The following is a 15,840-nucleotide window of genomic DNA, read 5'->3' as shown; positions in this document are numbered from 1 at the left end:
ACCTTTTTCTTAGAAAAGCCTTAAAAAAATGACTTAAATTATGATGTTTATTTATGTATAAAAATAAATGAGTAAATTGAATTTGTGTTCTTGTACCTGTTGTTCACCTCAATGTGGTAAGTGAAAGGTGAATGTGCTTGAAAACATAACATGTTGCATGTTGCAAAGCTCTTGTTTATAACTTATGACGCGTAATTTCAATTGATGGACTATCCGTACACAACGTTGATCTCAATTAAGAGATACGCTCCTTGAAAATTTAAAACCCATAATATAAAAACACCACGAATATTAAATAATTTAAAATGTGTGTTTCCATGCTTCTTTATGAGTGCTATGTCAATATTCTGTGCTCATAAAGCCAATAAAACGTGAAATGTGAATGTTACGTGATATGCAAATGGATTCTGGAAATTATAATAATGTAAAAATTTGTTTTCTTATTCGCATTGGCAACTAAAACCTAAATAAAAGGGTTGCATAGAGAAATAAATTCCATTCACCGTTTTTTTTCTTTCAACGTTTCAGTGAATTTGGTGACAGAAACAATCTAGCTCTGCAAAATGATAGAGTCATAGCAAAATGAAAACATAGAGAGGAAGTGCCACTTTTAAACGTACATACATAAACGTGGATTGTGTGCATCCAATGCGCGTACACCTAAACACACATTTAACCGATAACGGTCAATAATAAAATACTTGCGATAATATTGACGACAAACGACCGAGGACGGCATGGAAAACAAAGTCGATGGTGAAAATACTACTACGACCTCTTTTTTCCCATCTTATCAAGATCAGACATTATATTGAGATATTTTCAGCCAGATGAATCGTAATGTATATCGTAAATAAATGAAGAGAGAACGAACGCACAATGCAATGTTGGATAAAATGCACAAACGGAAAACGGAACATCAGAAATTGACAATTCCGCTGTAAATAAAATAAATGATTCTAAAACTACAAAGCTGTTGCCGTCACATAAAATGAACTCAAACAATATCCATATCAAAGCAATTCAATTGAAATTCAACGGCTTTCGATCACACGTACAAATCCATGTTTATTTACCGCAAACCATAAGCTTTTGCGAAATGATTACTGTGCAAATAAATAGAGAATAAATTCGCGATATCGATAGCCAAAATTCATGTTCAATTTCTCGAATGTTAAGGTAAATTATGTAGCGCTTTTTTCCATTTCTTCCGACTCAATTTGTGTGATGATAATTTTAAATTGCTTGCCGGATCATCAACATGCTCGCAAATCTTTCACTGTTACTGGGGGTTTCAAGCAATCGCTTGCTTTCACAATGTTTGGCCATTGTTTCAGATCCCTTTAAAATTACCATTGAATGGTGAAGAATGAAGGAAACCATGTATCTCTTACCGTGCCCAATTTTGCTTCGATTTGTCTAACAATAATGTGCAAAAAACAGCACCATTGTGTACCGACTTTATCTCTTTTTTGTGCATAAAATCATAACCAAATCGACAAAATACTGATTTGTGTACACATGAGTTCATTTCACTAAAATCAAATGCATATCATAGCCAAAGGTATAGAAACAACCATAAAAGTTTGTAGTATACCCATATCGAAAGCGAAATGCCTCACCAACATTCGACAGGCACGAGCTGTGTACACATTTTAGCCCAAACAGTGAAAAACAATCAGCTCCAACATTGATAGCATTATGTACGCTATATGCTTCGATATTGCTGTTGCTTCTATCGTTGCCTTTGGTTGCCTTTGTTATACTACTCCCAATAAACCATTTGATCCATTCTGTAATGCCATTTGTAGCACATTATGTATACATGTACAAATTTTGTACACATTATGTATACAAACTGCATTACAGGATGGATCAAATGGTTTATTGGGCTGTTGCTTTTTGGGGATCGTCGTTATATGCGACGGTGAAGAACTTCGAAATGAAAATATGTATATATATAGCGAACGGTGAAAATGTATTTAGAAGAGAAAAAGCTTTCCACCATCCGACACTGTTGCATGCTTCGTTGATTGTATGTTGGATGCCGTCGCGCCTGTTCGGCTCTGTTTATGTTTTAAAAACCAATTGCTATATACGAGTTGTATATGTAATCGCCTGCCGTTTTGCGACCCTCGTGTTTATAGTGAGAATGCGAACGAACGAAAGACTCGGATGAGGATATATACCCCGATATGGTTGTATCCGAGTGGTTATACGTGTATATAAATTGTGTGTATTTAACAAAGATTTCTCGCATCGCACACCGAACACAGTATCACAACATTGGAGTGGAGACAAAATGAGTTTTTCTCAGTGATATTTTCCGAGTGCAGACGCTCAATAAAACAGTATTCGAATTGCTACCGTCAAGTGAAAACGTACATGAATCACTCACATTCACTTCGTGTCATTTCAATTCTCGTTTAATTTGCGATAAATTTTGTTTCGTGCATTCCATTTTTCGAGTCTTTGTGTGCTGTGTTGCTCGTTTGTTGGTTTCATTGTTTTTAATCGTGCCCGTGGTTGGAATTTCTCGTTTTCATTCGCACATTACTCATTTTTCGGTCAATTGAATGAAAAGGTGCTTTTCATAAAACGTTTAAAGAACAAAAGTAACGTACAAAAAAATATAATATACACTCTTTGCATTCAGTTCACAAAAGATAAGTCGAGAAGAAAACCAGGGGGGCAGGACGTATACCTAAACAAAAAAACTTACCAAATCCAAAGAGAAAATACCATAAAATATAATTTGGTGCATAGAATGAAAAATTCCGACAATCAATTTAACGGTCCATTTTTTTCTCATCCTTTTTTTTTTCACCGTGGAATTTAATCGGCAACGAATTTTCTTTTATTCTTTCATTTTTCTCATCTTTTCATAAAACATTATGTGTACATTTAAAATATGTTTCATCGACCGGACGTGATCCTAGATTGAATATGTTGCTATTTATACTGTGTGTCTGTGTCAATTTTTCGTACCTGTTATCATGAAGAATAACAAAAAATTCCCTTTATAAGCTGCATGCCTTTCGATATTTCGCATTGTTCTATATCGTTTTCTCTTTTTCACACGATCTCACCCTCTCATCCAACTACATTTCATATATGAATTCCATTCGAATGCGCTGCATTGTGTGCCCTGTATTATTTTCATTACATGCGACGGCAAAATTACCCGAGCTAATTTTTTTTCGTCTTCAATGTTGACGCTTTTGTTATCACTGATTACATACAAAGTATTTTTCCTGTGCGTGTTTCGTTAGTTCATGACATTTTTTTTTCGTTATTCGCACTGCACCGTCGGCCACGGTGAGTTTATTTCAATATCACCCTCGGTTGACTTTCAAACCAAAAGAGAATGAAAAAAAATAACATACATACATATCAAAGCATCTTTGTCGTTTTTAGCTGACATTGTTTGTTTGTGGTGTGGTTTTCACATATTTATGCTATTGCAGTGATTTATTTATTGCCACTTGGCGTCAATGTTTATTTCTACCTATCTTTTTTTTGTTTGTCTGTCTTGCCATTCTACATGTTGCTTATGATCCTGCCCATCGTCTGTCAGAAATTGTCATTCCATTATTGTTCGTTTCACTTATTGACGGTCGATGCTGTTGATTCAACCGAACAGAAAATGCCAAACACTTGACAAAGAAAGATAAAAACAAACTCAATTTAACAACAGCCAATCAAATTGGTTCAAAGATTGACTTCCATCGTCCCGATTCTTCGAAAAACAACGATCCATACATAATTGCATTGCACCCCACATGTAATTTATTAATGTCAATTGATAAATATTGTTTTATTTCTAACATTTCAGTTTGATTTGTACGCAAACAACTGTAACTTCTTATTTACGTCGATTCCAAAGATGAAAAAAAAAGAAAACGCTGAACAATGTTGCGAGAAGAAATCGTAAAACTAGATTTTAGAACTAAAGAAATTCAATTGAATTTAAAGCTTCTTTTTATGATGAGGAACAACGGTTCTTTTAAATGCGTGCAAAAAATACGGCATCTAATTAATCAGTTTGTGTTTTGAGAAGTACAAAAAAAAACGTAATAAAGAAGATCCGTCAAAATTAAAAATTTGCGGTAAAAACTCATTTTGTGTGTTAAATTAAAAAAAAAGGAACATTATTTGAATTTGGTGAACTCTGTTTTGTGTGTGTGTTTGTGGTTTGATATGAGAAGACATCCGACAACGATTCAACGCAAATAGCTGAACATGAAGGGGTGAGTAACTTGGCATATTTGCCTTTTGTCACTCTCATTTTTCTTTTTTTTTTCTCCTTCTTTTTATCGTGAACCCAAAACACCAAAATAAATTTCAACAGAAAGAGAAATAAAAATAAACGCATGATACACTCTCATCAAAAAACCCCCATTTTATCCATTTAACCGAGAAAAAAACATCATGAAAAATGCCTCATCATTATAATTAAGTGTATATGAAATCGTTGGTTTTCTTCATCGCTGAATCTCTTCAAGTTATGATTTTGACCTGACTCGGGTCATTTTTCGGAAATATGCAGCAATTGAGAAAAAAACAACACGTAAACTGGGAAAATAAAACTTGGCGAAAAATTAGCGCTATTAAAAGCCTCGATTGGAAAATAACTCAGGAAAATTGTTTTCTTTTTTCGTTTTTCGCGTTCCTCTCATCAAATATTATGAGGTAAAATGCGAAAAAAGCAACTACGAAGAGCGCGTGCAACGAGCTGGTTTGAATCAAAGAGATCCAGCGCATATTTATTCACTTTTCGGTTTCTTCATCATTAAAATGAGTGTAGGAATATTTCGGTGATGGTGTTTGCCATTTATGTGATGAAAATTGGTTTTTATTTCTTATGACGAGCACGCGTCAGCCACTACTGAATACCCTCGCCATAATTTATATTGTACGTTTGTATTTGTATGGCAAGCGTGTGTAAAATTTTGTGGTTTTTGGCGTGAAGTAGAAGAAAAGCTTTAACATACTTTCGTTTCGTGATTTACGACAATACACTCGGCATAATTTACATTGACTGATTCGATAGGGCTCATTTTGTCTCATTTTCATATGGATCAGCACAGTGTGCCATCCGAGTTCCTAATATTTAAGATAAAAAAAAAGTATTCGCATTTATGCAAAAGCCACCATTTACATGAAATCATGTTCACTTATATTTCAATCCATTTTCACCTAACCGTAACGCGCACGTATTTACACGATGTTCCAGCTCAAATTTCAACATAATCAGCAAATGTGCGTATTTATCTAATACAAATGTATACATGCACACATAAATATTAGCTGATCAAATATTCATGCGATGGAAAAACAAAGCCCACAAGTAAACGAGCAAACGAATACGATGTATAATCGTAACGCGCGCCCTTCTTCCGACAGAAATGAGACTTTTTTTTGTTGTTTGCCATTTGGAAAGAGCCTGGCATAGATAAGAAGGCGAACACAAAAATCACAAGAGTACGACTTCGCATCAACTTAATTCCAGTGCTGAGTGCGACTTTTTTTTATCGTCGTTGCATCTCTCTTTTCTCTTCACAAATACGTAATAATTTTTAATCAAATATCATGAAGCCATAACCGTTCACCATTTTTTTTATTCTCGAAATTGCCTCACAGCAGCGTGCACGCTCCGTAAATATTATTATTTCCGATAAAAATAAATGAATTACTGTCTTTTCATTTAAATTTTTAATGTTTTTAATTCAAACCATTCAAAATATTTGCACTTCTCATAGACTTATGTCTGCTTTTCTTTTCATTTCCCGAGCTTAAATAAGGGCGACTTCGCTCTCGAAACGTAAATTCAATCATTTTTGAATGACAATTGCAATTAAAAGGAAACAAAAGTAATTATTCGTTGGCACATTTTTTAAAAAATGAATTCTGTTTCTGAATTTTTGACATAAATGCCTCAAATTTCATTTGGTTTGAAGGAAGACTTCATCAACAGAACAGTGAAGGTTGAGCAGGAAAATTTGTTTCAGCTTCAAAAATTTGTGCGGAAAAATTCTATTGTCAATCATATTCATTTAAAAAAAACTTCAAAATACAAAGATTCGTATTTTCATTGCTCTCTCACTTTGAACAAACAAATGTGCAGGAACAATGTGTGAAAATTACCTTATGTTTCAAGCACACTTCAATTAAAGCCTTTAACACAAAAGCTTGCACCGTGTCATGTGCGCACCAACTCATTGTTCAACACTTGTGAATAATAACAAATAAATAAAACGTGTAATGAGATGTAAACAAACACTTTAATAAGTTTGCATTTAGTAGCAAATAATCGAAAAAAACGACGACGGCGACGACGATAACGGTATGTCTAAATTTAGCTAAGGCGCAAAAAGAGCCAATTTTTCTCCAACGGTGTCTGCAATTATTCTGTACAATGAAGCAACAAAGTAAGTTTTTTGCACCTGTAATCCACAGTAAAAATATTATCTGGCAGTACGCCCACTCAGTTTACAAAAGTCGAGTACAAATAAAGATTTACGATATCAAGTCTCGTTTATTTTTGAATGCGACCATATCACGCTAAATATAAATATATTATATCCAAATTAAAATGATACCGAGAAATGTCGGTACAAATATTCCGAAAAGTCAACCAAATATAAGTATTACAGAAGTATTTTTGGCAACATGTCACCCTCAGAAAAAATAATTAGAAAACGTGTGTAATTTTTATGCTTTCTGAGCGCTATGATTAGATTTTGGTCGCTCACATCTGTTTCTTTGTATAGATGCCATTTCCGAATGCGTCTATTTTTGATCAACACCGATTTTGGCATCATTATGTCAACACAATTAAAACTGACTCCATTCACGTGTAATTCGTTATTCTTCATGTGATATTGTTGCCATGGTGGCACAAATATATTTTCACTCGTGGCATAAAATAAAATTTAGTTTGATTTTCACACCTGCTTGTAGTGATTGCACTAACAACAACACCAAAAGAGTGTCCACCCTGGACATTTGTGTGTCAATCAAGGCTAAAATACGTACTATTTTACTATGTTTGACAAGAGAATTCGTGGAATTGTGAATAGAATTCAGTTTGTTTTAAATGTATATAGGGCAGATAACAGCGTTCATGTCCATTATTCATATTTTCCATTTTACCGCTTCTGTTTCTATGTCAAGATTTTTTTTTTTTTATTAAACATAGTTTTATCAAAAACTTTACGTCCATCTATGGCCAGATGGAACAAGAACCACTGTTAACTAACACTATTGCGCGAAATATACCATCATTATTTGAATGAAAAATCTCATCCATGGAATGCAATTTTAAACTGAGAATTTTATTGGACCAAAGATGAGATTCACGATGTAAAGCAAGCGAGATAGGTCGAGAAAGTCAGTGATATATAGAGAGAATTAGAGGGTGAGAGGGAGAGAAAAACTGGATTTGATTGAATTCTTTCTAAAATCAACCAGCGCAACAGGGTGCAACTGCATTTTCTTGAATTAATTTAAGTTTTAAAAGTGTCAACTTACCCTGAAAAATGAAGTTCCCTGGTTGGTTTAGTTCAGAGTTCCAAGTTCAAAGATGTGATCGTATGTAATTCCCACGGGTGTTCAAACGTATTTTCTTTACCTGGGGTTTCTAATTAAATTGATGAATTGGATTGAGGTTACAGGCCAATCAATTTCAGCCACAAGACCGAAAACTCAATTTTATCAATAGTTTCTGATTTGGGGATAACATATGCGAGCGACGTTCCTCTGTTTAGTTAAATTTACATTTCCATCGATCCTTTCATATATCGATAAATGTCGAATTAAATGATTAAATAAATATTTATATGAATTTAACCTTTCTGGTCACACCGTAAGTGACATTTTCATTTGAATGCCGCAGTTGCAAAAATGATATGAATTTCTATGCCTATGACAGCCCACATCGGAAATGTGAATGGAAGTTTTGCAAATCATCGGCGATTGTAGGCCGGTGTGTATTGTCTCATTAAAAAAAAAGAAGAGCAGAAACACAGACAATGAAGAAATAAAAGCATCTTTGCGTTCGGTTGCCCATTCTTCACTTGGTAATTCTTTGTTAACTTTCAATTGAACGCAATCAAGGTCATTTGGAGAGAAAATGCTGCACCTGTGTGCTCTGAATCAGAAACCAGCTGCGAAAAAGTCAATATACAGATACCCATGTAACAAACGATCGTTCAAACAAATCTTTTATACGAATTAATTAAACTTAAACAATAAGAATAAACATGAGAAAAGAAACAATAAAAAAAGACACGGAGAGAGAGAGCGAAAGAGAAAAATAAATAAATAAAAATAAAGCAAAGTGCAGGTGAAACCGAAGAGATTGAATGTTCTTGACACAACGTTTAGACTAACAAGAGTAAATCGAATTATTTCTCAGCTAACTAACTTATGTACAAGTTTGTATTGTGTGGCATGCTTTGGCTTGTTGCTTTTGCAAAGCATCGACACCAACAAAAATGAAATCAGCGACAGCAATGCCAAAAACAGCACCACCGGCACTGGTTGGCTTCATTACAGACTGGGAAAAATCTTTCTTTTGACTGTTGTGTCAATGTAATGCTCAACCAATTCGCAACACGTAAAAACGGAAGTGGACGCTCAATTCTTGTTGCTTTTGATTTCTATATTTATCGCGAACGAGTCGGTACACAAAAGCTACGTCGATAAGACGATGGTGACGGTGTAAAAAATAATCAGAGATAATGTAAGCCGTAATTAAATTGTGTAATTTCATGATGGTGAAATTGTATGTTTTCAAGCAGTTAACGGATTTTTGCGCTACAACGGCGAGTCGTTTAATGTCACTATAAGTTGCATCCATTGCACACCAGCCTCGTTCTTCGACAGAACGAAAGGACAACGTAATCATTTTGTTTCTTGTTTTCATTTATTTTGTTGTTTGAGCACAAGTGGATCGGCTTGATTACATAATTAAATAATAATGTCATGTGAGAAAATGACTTGTGGTTAACATGCACTGTATGGACAAAAAGAAACACGGAACACAGCACGTGATATTGACAAAGACATTTTGTTTAGATAGATTATAATTAGACCGGTTTTGAACAGGCGATCAATTAACCAAAAATTGGTTCCGCATTGATAATTCAGTTCACTTAAATGCGTATAATTCATGCGATTGTCGTCTCCTAACTGTATAGCCTTCTTTTGTTTATCTAACGATATTAACTGTCACAATGATTGTCAATCAATGATTGCCCATACAATTTGATGTAAGCAAAATTGAATATTATTGTCTCAACTCAAACAAATATAAATCAATCTAAGTCATGGAAATCGATTTCGTTGAAATTGTGTATCAATTTGATGCTTGTGCATCAATTAAGCACTCGAAATTGAATTGGGGCACTTGTTGTCACTGGAAGATTTACTTTTGTGTGTCTTTTGCTTCGACACAATTTTCAATGTTGCATGCGATGAATTTGATGGCGACTTTTTCATCAAGTGAATCGATAACGTCATGAAAATATTCAATCAAAAATTCAATTTAATTCAACGTACGAACGTGGTAGAAAAATTGCGTTCTTGTTATTTACATACTTGGAAAAGTTGATCAAGTTGTGTCCGTTTTTTTCCTATCGTAACTTCATCAGTGATTTATAAGCGCAAAATCGGTCGTAACGTATGTCGAGAATAACATATAAAATTCGATATTCTGCACGACAAAAAGCAGAAATGCCATTTTTTTCTATTGGATGGAAAATCCGATGAAAATTGGATGTTTTTCTCAGAAAAAAAAACCATTTCATTTTCTTCCGTTGATACATAATAAAAACTTTTATTATGATTTGTATTCATTTTTCATGCGTCTGTATTTGTTGAGTTTATCTCACGTAAAAAACGTCGAGATGGGAAATTTATTAACATAATTCATTTTCTTCCGACACCGGTGCTCGGTATATAATATGTTCGCCATTTCCAGTAGTTCACAAAATAATAATAAACGAACCGTATAGGGCCATTTGTGGAATTAACAGTCTTATCCCATAGTGATAATTAATTATTTCCCCCAAAAAATCCCCACAAAAGCAGAAAGAACGAACAAATGGTCCGAATGTATAATGAGTTTCTTTTTTATGTTGTCGAGATGTGTGCGATGTCTGTGTGCGTTGGTTCAACCTTCGCCATTCTTCGATGTAGAAAAATAATGGAGCAAATGTTACATAATTAATGGAATGGATGATATTAATGGTTAGCAGTGATTTGAGAGGGTTGGTTTTGGTGGTTGTGTCCGACAATCAGAAAGAGAACACATCTGTCAAACGGAAGCGCGTTCAAAGAATGCCAGTTTAGTTAGTAGTTTTCTATAATATAAAGATGTAGTAACTTTTACATCATTTCGAATGTATCTCGTTATTTAACATCAAAATTAATTCATCCATTTCTTGCTTATATCGTAACGTGAATTCACAAGCAGGCACGTGACTTGGATATGTATTTATTTATCGTTTTCATTCCATTTTGCGGATGTTGTTCACACATTCAATATTGTGGCGTCCAACTAAAAAGATAAATGTTTTGGCTATTTTCCGATTGACATGACAACAGCAATATTCAACATCAAAATGTGAACCCTTCACTTCAACAGTTTGCTATTGTCTATAATTTTGGGTTTGCTTTCATTTCGCCCGTTTGTTGTCACCAACCGTAACATTATCGCAGACGCGGAGTGGGGGGAGTGTACATTTGTGTGTTTGCGTAATAAGTAATCATTTCTCAGTAAATCCTCTGAGATATACAATCCCCTATAACTATGGAAAAAAAGCGAGATGTCATTCGAGAAGATGAGTGAAAATAGTTTTGGGTGGTAAGATCGAAAAAGTTGCGAAAGGTTCGAAACTTTTGTGCAAACCTAATACATTCCCACAGAGTATTAAGAAATGTAAGCAAAACAATGATGAACAAAGTTGTAAAGCCACAATCAATAACAAAGAATAAATTGGAAGGACAATTCTGACGCTTACACTGAAACAAGTGTAGTGCATTCGTCGCAGGGGTTATACAGCATTTGATACAGACAGAAACAGTTGTGCGGCACCGACGTTTTATCACTGAACAAATGATGATCGTTCAAGAAGAGTGAATAACGAGCGAGAACTAAAGCGAGAGTGCATGAGTAAATTAAAATGAACGAGGGATATAAGGAAAATTACTTTTAACTTTTGAGCTTTTATTTTCGCACGAAAAGTTGCATAAGTAAAAGTACTTATATCTAAATTGAGTGCATTCAATTTGAAAATCGGATATATTCATAAAAAATGAAATCGGCACACATTTCAACGGTAGTAATCCAAAGTGTTCTCGCAATAAAAATGGATGATGTGATGTCTGTCTAGGCGCATGCTATTCTCGCATTGCTAGCAAGGGTAACCGTGAATATAGCGATAGAGATCATAATTTCATATTTTCAACTTTGTTTGTTTTATACATCTTTAAAAGCCAATTGTGATTCATATTTCATTGCATGCGAGTGTAAGTTGATACAAACACTGAACCAGAATGACATCACATATTTTCATTTTTGGTTCAAGGTAATGAAAAAAACGACGGTTGTAGTGTGTTACCTCGTTCGCCATAGTTCACGCCGACCTGCTCTCGTTCTTTTTTTTCTATATTTTCAATTATCAAAAGCTTTTATGATAATTTTGATGCAAACCTGCCCCGCACAAAGAAAACACACACACACATACATAAAAACAAAACATTGTGTACGCGCTCCACTCGATTCAGGACTGATTAATTTTATTTTCTGATGCCATTGTTTGGATGCAGAAAAAAACATTGCGCCATTTATGCTCTCCGACTAGTGCAATATGTAATTAAGTTTTTCATTTTATTAACATGCAACCGGAGCGATAACAAATTCCGGTAACAATATCAATAAAGTGACGTTCGTACCTTGCATTTGATTACGCCATGTATGTTTGCTCTTTTTTCTGCCTTTTTACATGTGCGTGTGTGTGTGTTCACCACACCAAAAACATTTAATCTGGTTAATATTTGACTCTATAACAGCAGACAAATTAGAAATTTCCATTACCATCGCAACACACAATGAGCATAGAGGTACATGGGCAAGTAACGAGCATAAAAATCTTAATGGATACGTTAATGTGCGCACTACACAAGATGCTTTTAAGTATTGACATCATGGAAAACGTATTCAAACCGAATTACTTCTACCATCTTTCGTGTGGTATGATACTCATTTTCTGCTTTTGAAATGATGCATCAACAATTTTTTTTGCAGCCAGCAAATACATACATAACCACAACGAACCTAATGTCAGATGGTTATGTGTGCATGAGAAAAAAAAAGATATTATATCCTCGCCTGCAGCCAGTAAGCAAATTCAATTTTCAAAGTGAATCGTTGTGTTTGGTTAAATATTGAGTGAATTGTTGTAAAAACCTCCATCGACCGAGGGGAAAAAAATAAAATTCTTATGAGCATATACAAAAACACTGAAAATTCTTCACATAATTTCCTTCTGAAGTGAAATGCGAACAGAGAACAAAGAGCTGTAATAATAATGAACGAAAAAAAAAAGAAAAAAAAAGAAATGCTCACGTCTCGTATTATTTTTACCTTTATGTGTGTGATGTTCATGCCAACTCCTGTTCTTTCCAACACACTGTAGAGAGCAATTATTATCATCCCAACATTATCATAAAATAAACAACGTTTCATAATCAGTGGAAATGTAAAAGCTGCATCCGCGCTTTATGATTTGGTACAGTCGGATTTTGAGATTCGCACTCACGTGTGTGTGTGAGCGCGCGCGAGGAAAATAATAATTGTTTTCGCATAGGAGAACAATTTTCGAATTTTCATGAAAACGATTTTAACCACAAAAGCTGAAATATTATATGTTTTAAGCCGACGGCAATATTACGAAATATTGTAATTTTGTAACAATCATACTTGTTCCATATTTATTTCGCTTCAATCGATACAAAACTCGGTGGAACACTTAAAATCAACTATATATTGTATTTATTCATCGAATTTGCTGCTACGATAAATATTGAAGTCCACAGTCTGTTTAAACCTCAGTGCTTCGTCAAATACACAATAAAAACTAAAATAATCCCAGACCAAGCGTGTACGTCATCACACACCGGCCACTGCATTTCAGAATTTAATATCGATATAAAAATCGTTCGATTGAAAATTGCGAGAAATTTCTGCGCTTACGCAAGTTCAAATTAATAAACTGGTACTATTTGCTCACGCTTTCATAGTTCACTTGACGTACCAATTCCATTGATTTATTTTCAATATACCAAATCTGATTAAAATGTACCAATTAACGAAATACACACACTTATCGCTCCATCGTTTTACATTCTCGGTAATTTTAACAAATGTTTAGAGTTTTTGATTGTATATAAATGCATTCAATACGTTTGGATATTTCAGAAAGCGTAACTAGCAGCACTTGTGTATTTTAATGTCTGTATTGAAAAAGAGAATCAACCTCGTTTAAAATAAGCTTTTCACACTTTTGTGTGATATCCCGGATATAGCTCGCATTAATTTGAGGTTTGAACTAAACGTATGATTTTACTGGCTAGATAGCGGCTGCTGGCAAACCCAACCGATCTGAATGGATGCGTCTGCAGCATATTATAAAAAATAGAAATGATTGTTCTAGTGAGTTTACTGTGTGCAGCCATTGTTTATAATATGCATCCACTCAGCCCGGCTGGGCAACCGCTATCTAGCCAACAGAATCATTCGTCTGGTTCGAACTGCACATTGTTTGATTTGTTTTGCAAAAGTGTAGTCTCATTTTTCACTATCAAAAAGAAAGATGAGATCTCCTTGCGTTCTCAACGATTTCAAAGAGTCGACATCATTTGCAAATATCGAATATGGCATTGTATTTCATTTGCATGGCATCTCTCAATAGAATCATAGAATCAAGGTAGATTATCTTGCAGAAAACCAATCGATGATGATTGGCATGGCATTGAATACCTATCTTGATACATATATCGAAATTAGATTTGTTGTTGTTGCATTTTATTTGCATGTTTCACGTCGAATACTTGTCGATTTCAAACCAAAGCAAATCAACAAAATGCGTATTTGGTTGCATCTAGGGGATAGACACAAACTCGAAAACTAGGAAAAATCAGAATTGATAAAATCATCATTCGTGTCCCTACCCCAGGGTTGCCTTCACAATTGAAACCGTTATTTCATCCATTATTTATGAGAACAAAGGAAAATTCCACTTGATATGGTAAATTAACGAGAATTGAATGGCTCATGGCCTTAAAATATATTCAAATGCAGTTGTACTCTGATACTCTTAGATGCTCTGTGCAAAATGAATTCCGCATCCATTTAAAACAGACGACATATTTTGGGGATGGTAACATTCATTTCGCTCATAATGTGATGAAATCGGTTTAGAAAATATTTGAAAGCAGTAACACGAATCGTGTTTTTTTTTACATGAAATGTTTCCAACTATACAATGTGTCAAAATATAAAGAAATACTCCAAGCAGTACCAAAAGTGGACTGGGCATTTTCAATTTGAGTCTGTTTTATAAGAAAGTAGTTGGTCGACGCAAAGGCGTGGTTCGAGCCCCCTCAGTCAATAGCAGATTAATCTCCATTTCAAATAGACCCCAATGCAAATATCAAAGCCGTTATTTCAAATGCAGTTATTTTTGTTGAAAAGCAGTCATAGAACAAGTGAATTCCATTCAGTTCAATAGTTGTGTGCATATCGATGGTAAATTCCGTAAATTCTATCCGAAAGCATGTGTGGTTGAAATGAATTCGGTATATCGATTGTCGTTCTGTGTTTATATTTCGCTGTAATTTGATCGAAAGTTCAAATGCAAAACCAAAAACGTTTCGAATGGAAAATACCGATAGTGAAAGAGCACAGAACCGTCATAACCATACCATAAAAAGAAGATTTAAAATGATTTCATTTTTCTCTCTGTATAAATTATCATGGTTAAAAGTATTTTCCACAAAAATAAAACACCAACCAAGTGTAGAGTGAATAAGCGAAAAGAGGAATCAATAACAAACGAGTCTCATTTGTTTGATACAAAAAACACAACCTTAATAAACTATAAAATCATTTACGTCATCTAAATATACGCTGTTCACGTTCAATTCTTCATGGAATAGCGGAAAATTGTGAAAAAAAAGTGTACGGCAAATAAAATTAATTCCACTAGGTAGCAAAAACCGTCAGTCCAGAAGTGGTTTGCATGTTAACTTCCATTTGAACGATATTGCTTTCAACCACCTCAAAATGAATTAAATTTCCCAAAAAAACCACTTGAACATTGACTATAGGCACAAAGGCATATCAAATAAATTCGATTCGTTCTATTTTTATATTTATATGTGAATGCGACGATTCATTTACATTCATCGTCGTCATCTCGATTAATTTTAACAAAAATGTTAAATTCCATTTGGGCATTTAATTATAATTGTGTCGGTGGTGGTGTAATAACCTTTTGTGCCGACGACTGTCGCGGATTGCGGACTGCGAGGCGATTGAATGATTAAAACTTGATTTATTGATGTAAAAATAATGAAATAAATGTGGAATAATATAAAAATATGTTGCGCTCAATGATGTAGCACAGGAAAACGGCTTGATTTATGCCATAAAACGTATGCGCATACGCATTTCAGGAAGATAACCATTCGCATCGAACAGAGTTTTTCATTTTTTTTAAATATAATTTATAAGCACTTTGTGCATCAATCTTTGGAAAAAAAGCAGGCACT

The 15,840-nt window shown here is 34.4% G+C and overlaps 1 protein-coding gene across 2 annotated transcripts in view; it reads left to right on the top strand.

Moving 5' to 3' along the window:
• The first annotated feature begins 3,843 nt into the window (after positions 1-3,843).
• LOC116342095 overlaps positions 3,844-15,840 on the top strand; it is a 124,491-nt gene continuing 112,494 nt past the window's right edge. The window contains exon 1 of one of the 2 annotated variants that reach the window (XM_031769589.1): positions 3,844-4,250. In XM_031769589.1, the coding sequence (XP_031625449.1) occupies positions 4,243-4,250 (8 nt within the window). In that variant the 5' untranslated portion in view covers positions 3,844-4,242. The remainder of the gene's footprint in view (positions 4,251-15,840) is intronic. The other variant, XM_031769590.1, reaches the window with a different exon arrangement.

Source organism: Contarinia nasturtii, unplaced genomic scaffold, assembly GCF_009176525.2.
Source record: "Contarinia nasturtii isolate CC-2019 unplaced genomic scaffold, AAFC_CNas_1.1 Cnas_scaffold_810, whole genome shotgun sequence".
In the NCBI taxonomy this organism is placed as follows: domain Eukaryota; kingdom Metazoa; phylum Arthropoda; class Insecta; order Diptera; family Cecidomyiidae; genus Contarinia; species Contarinia nasturtii.
Note: the sequence above shows the minus strand (reverse complement) of the source record. Positions and strands in the feature narration are given on the sequence as shown.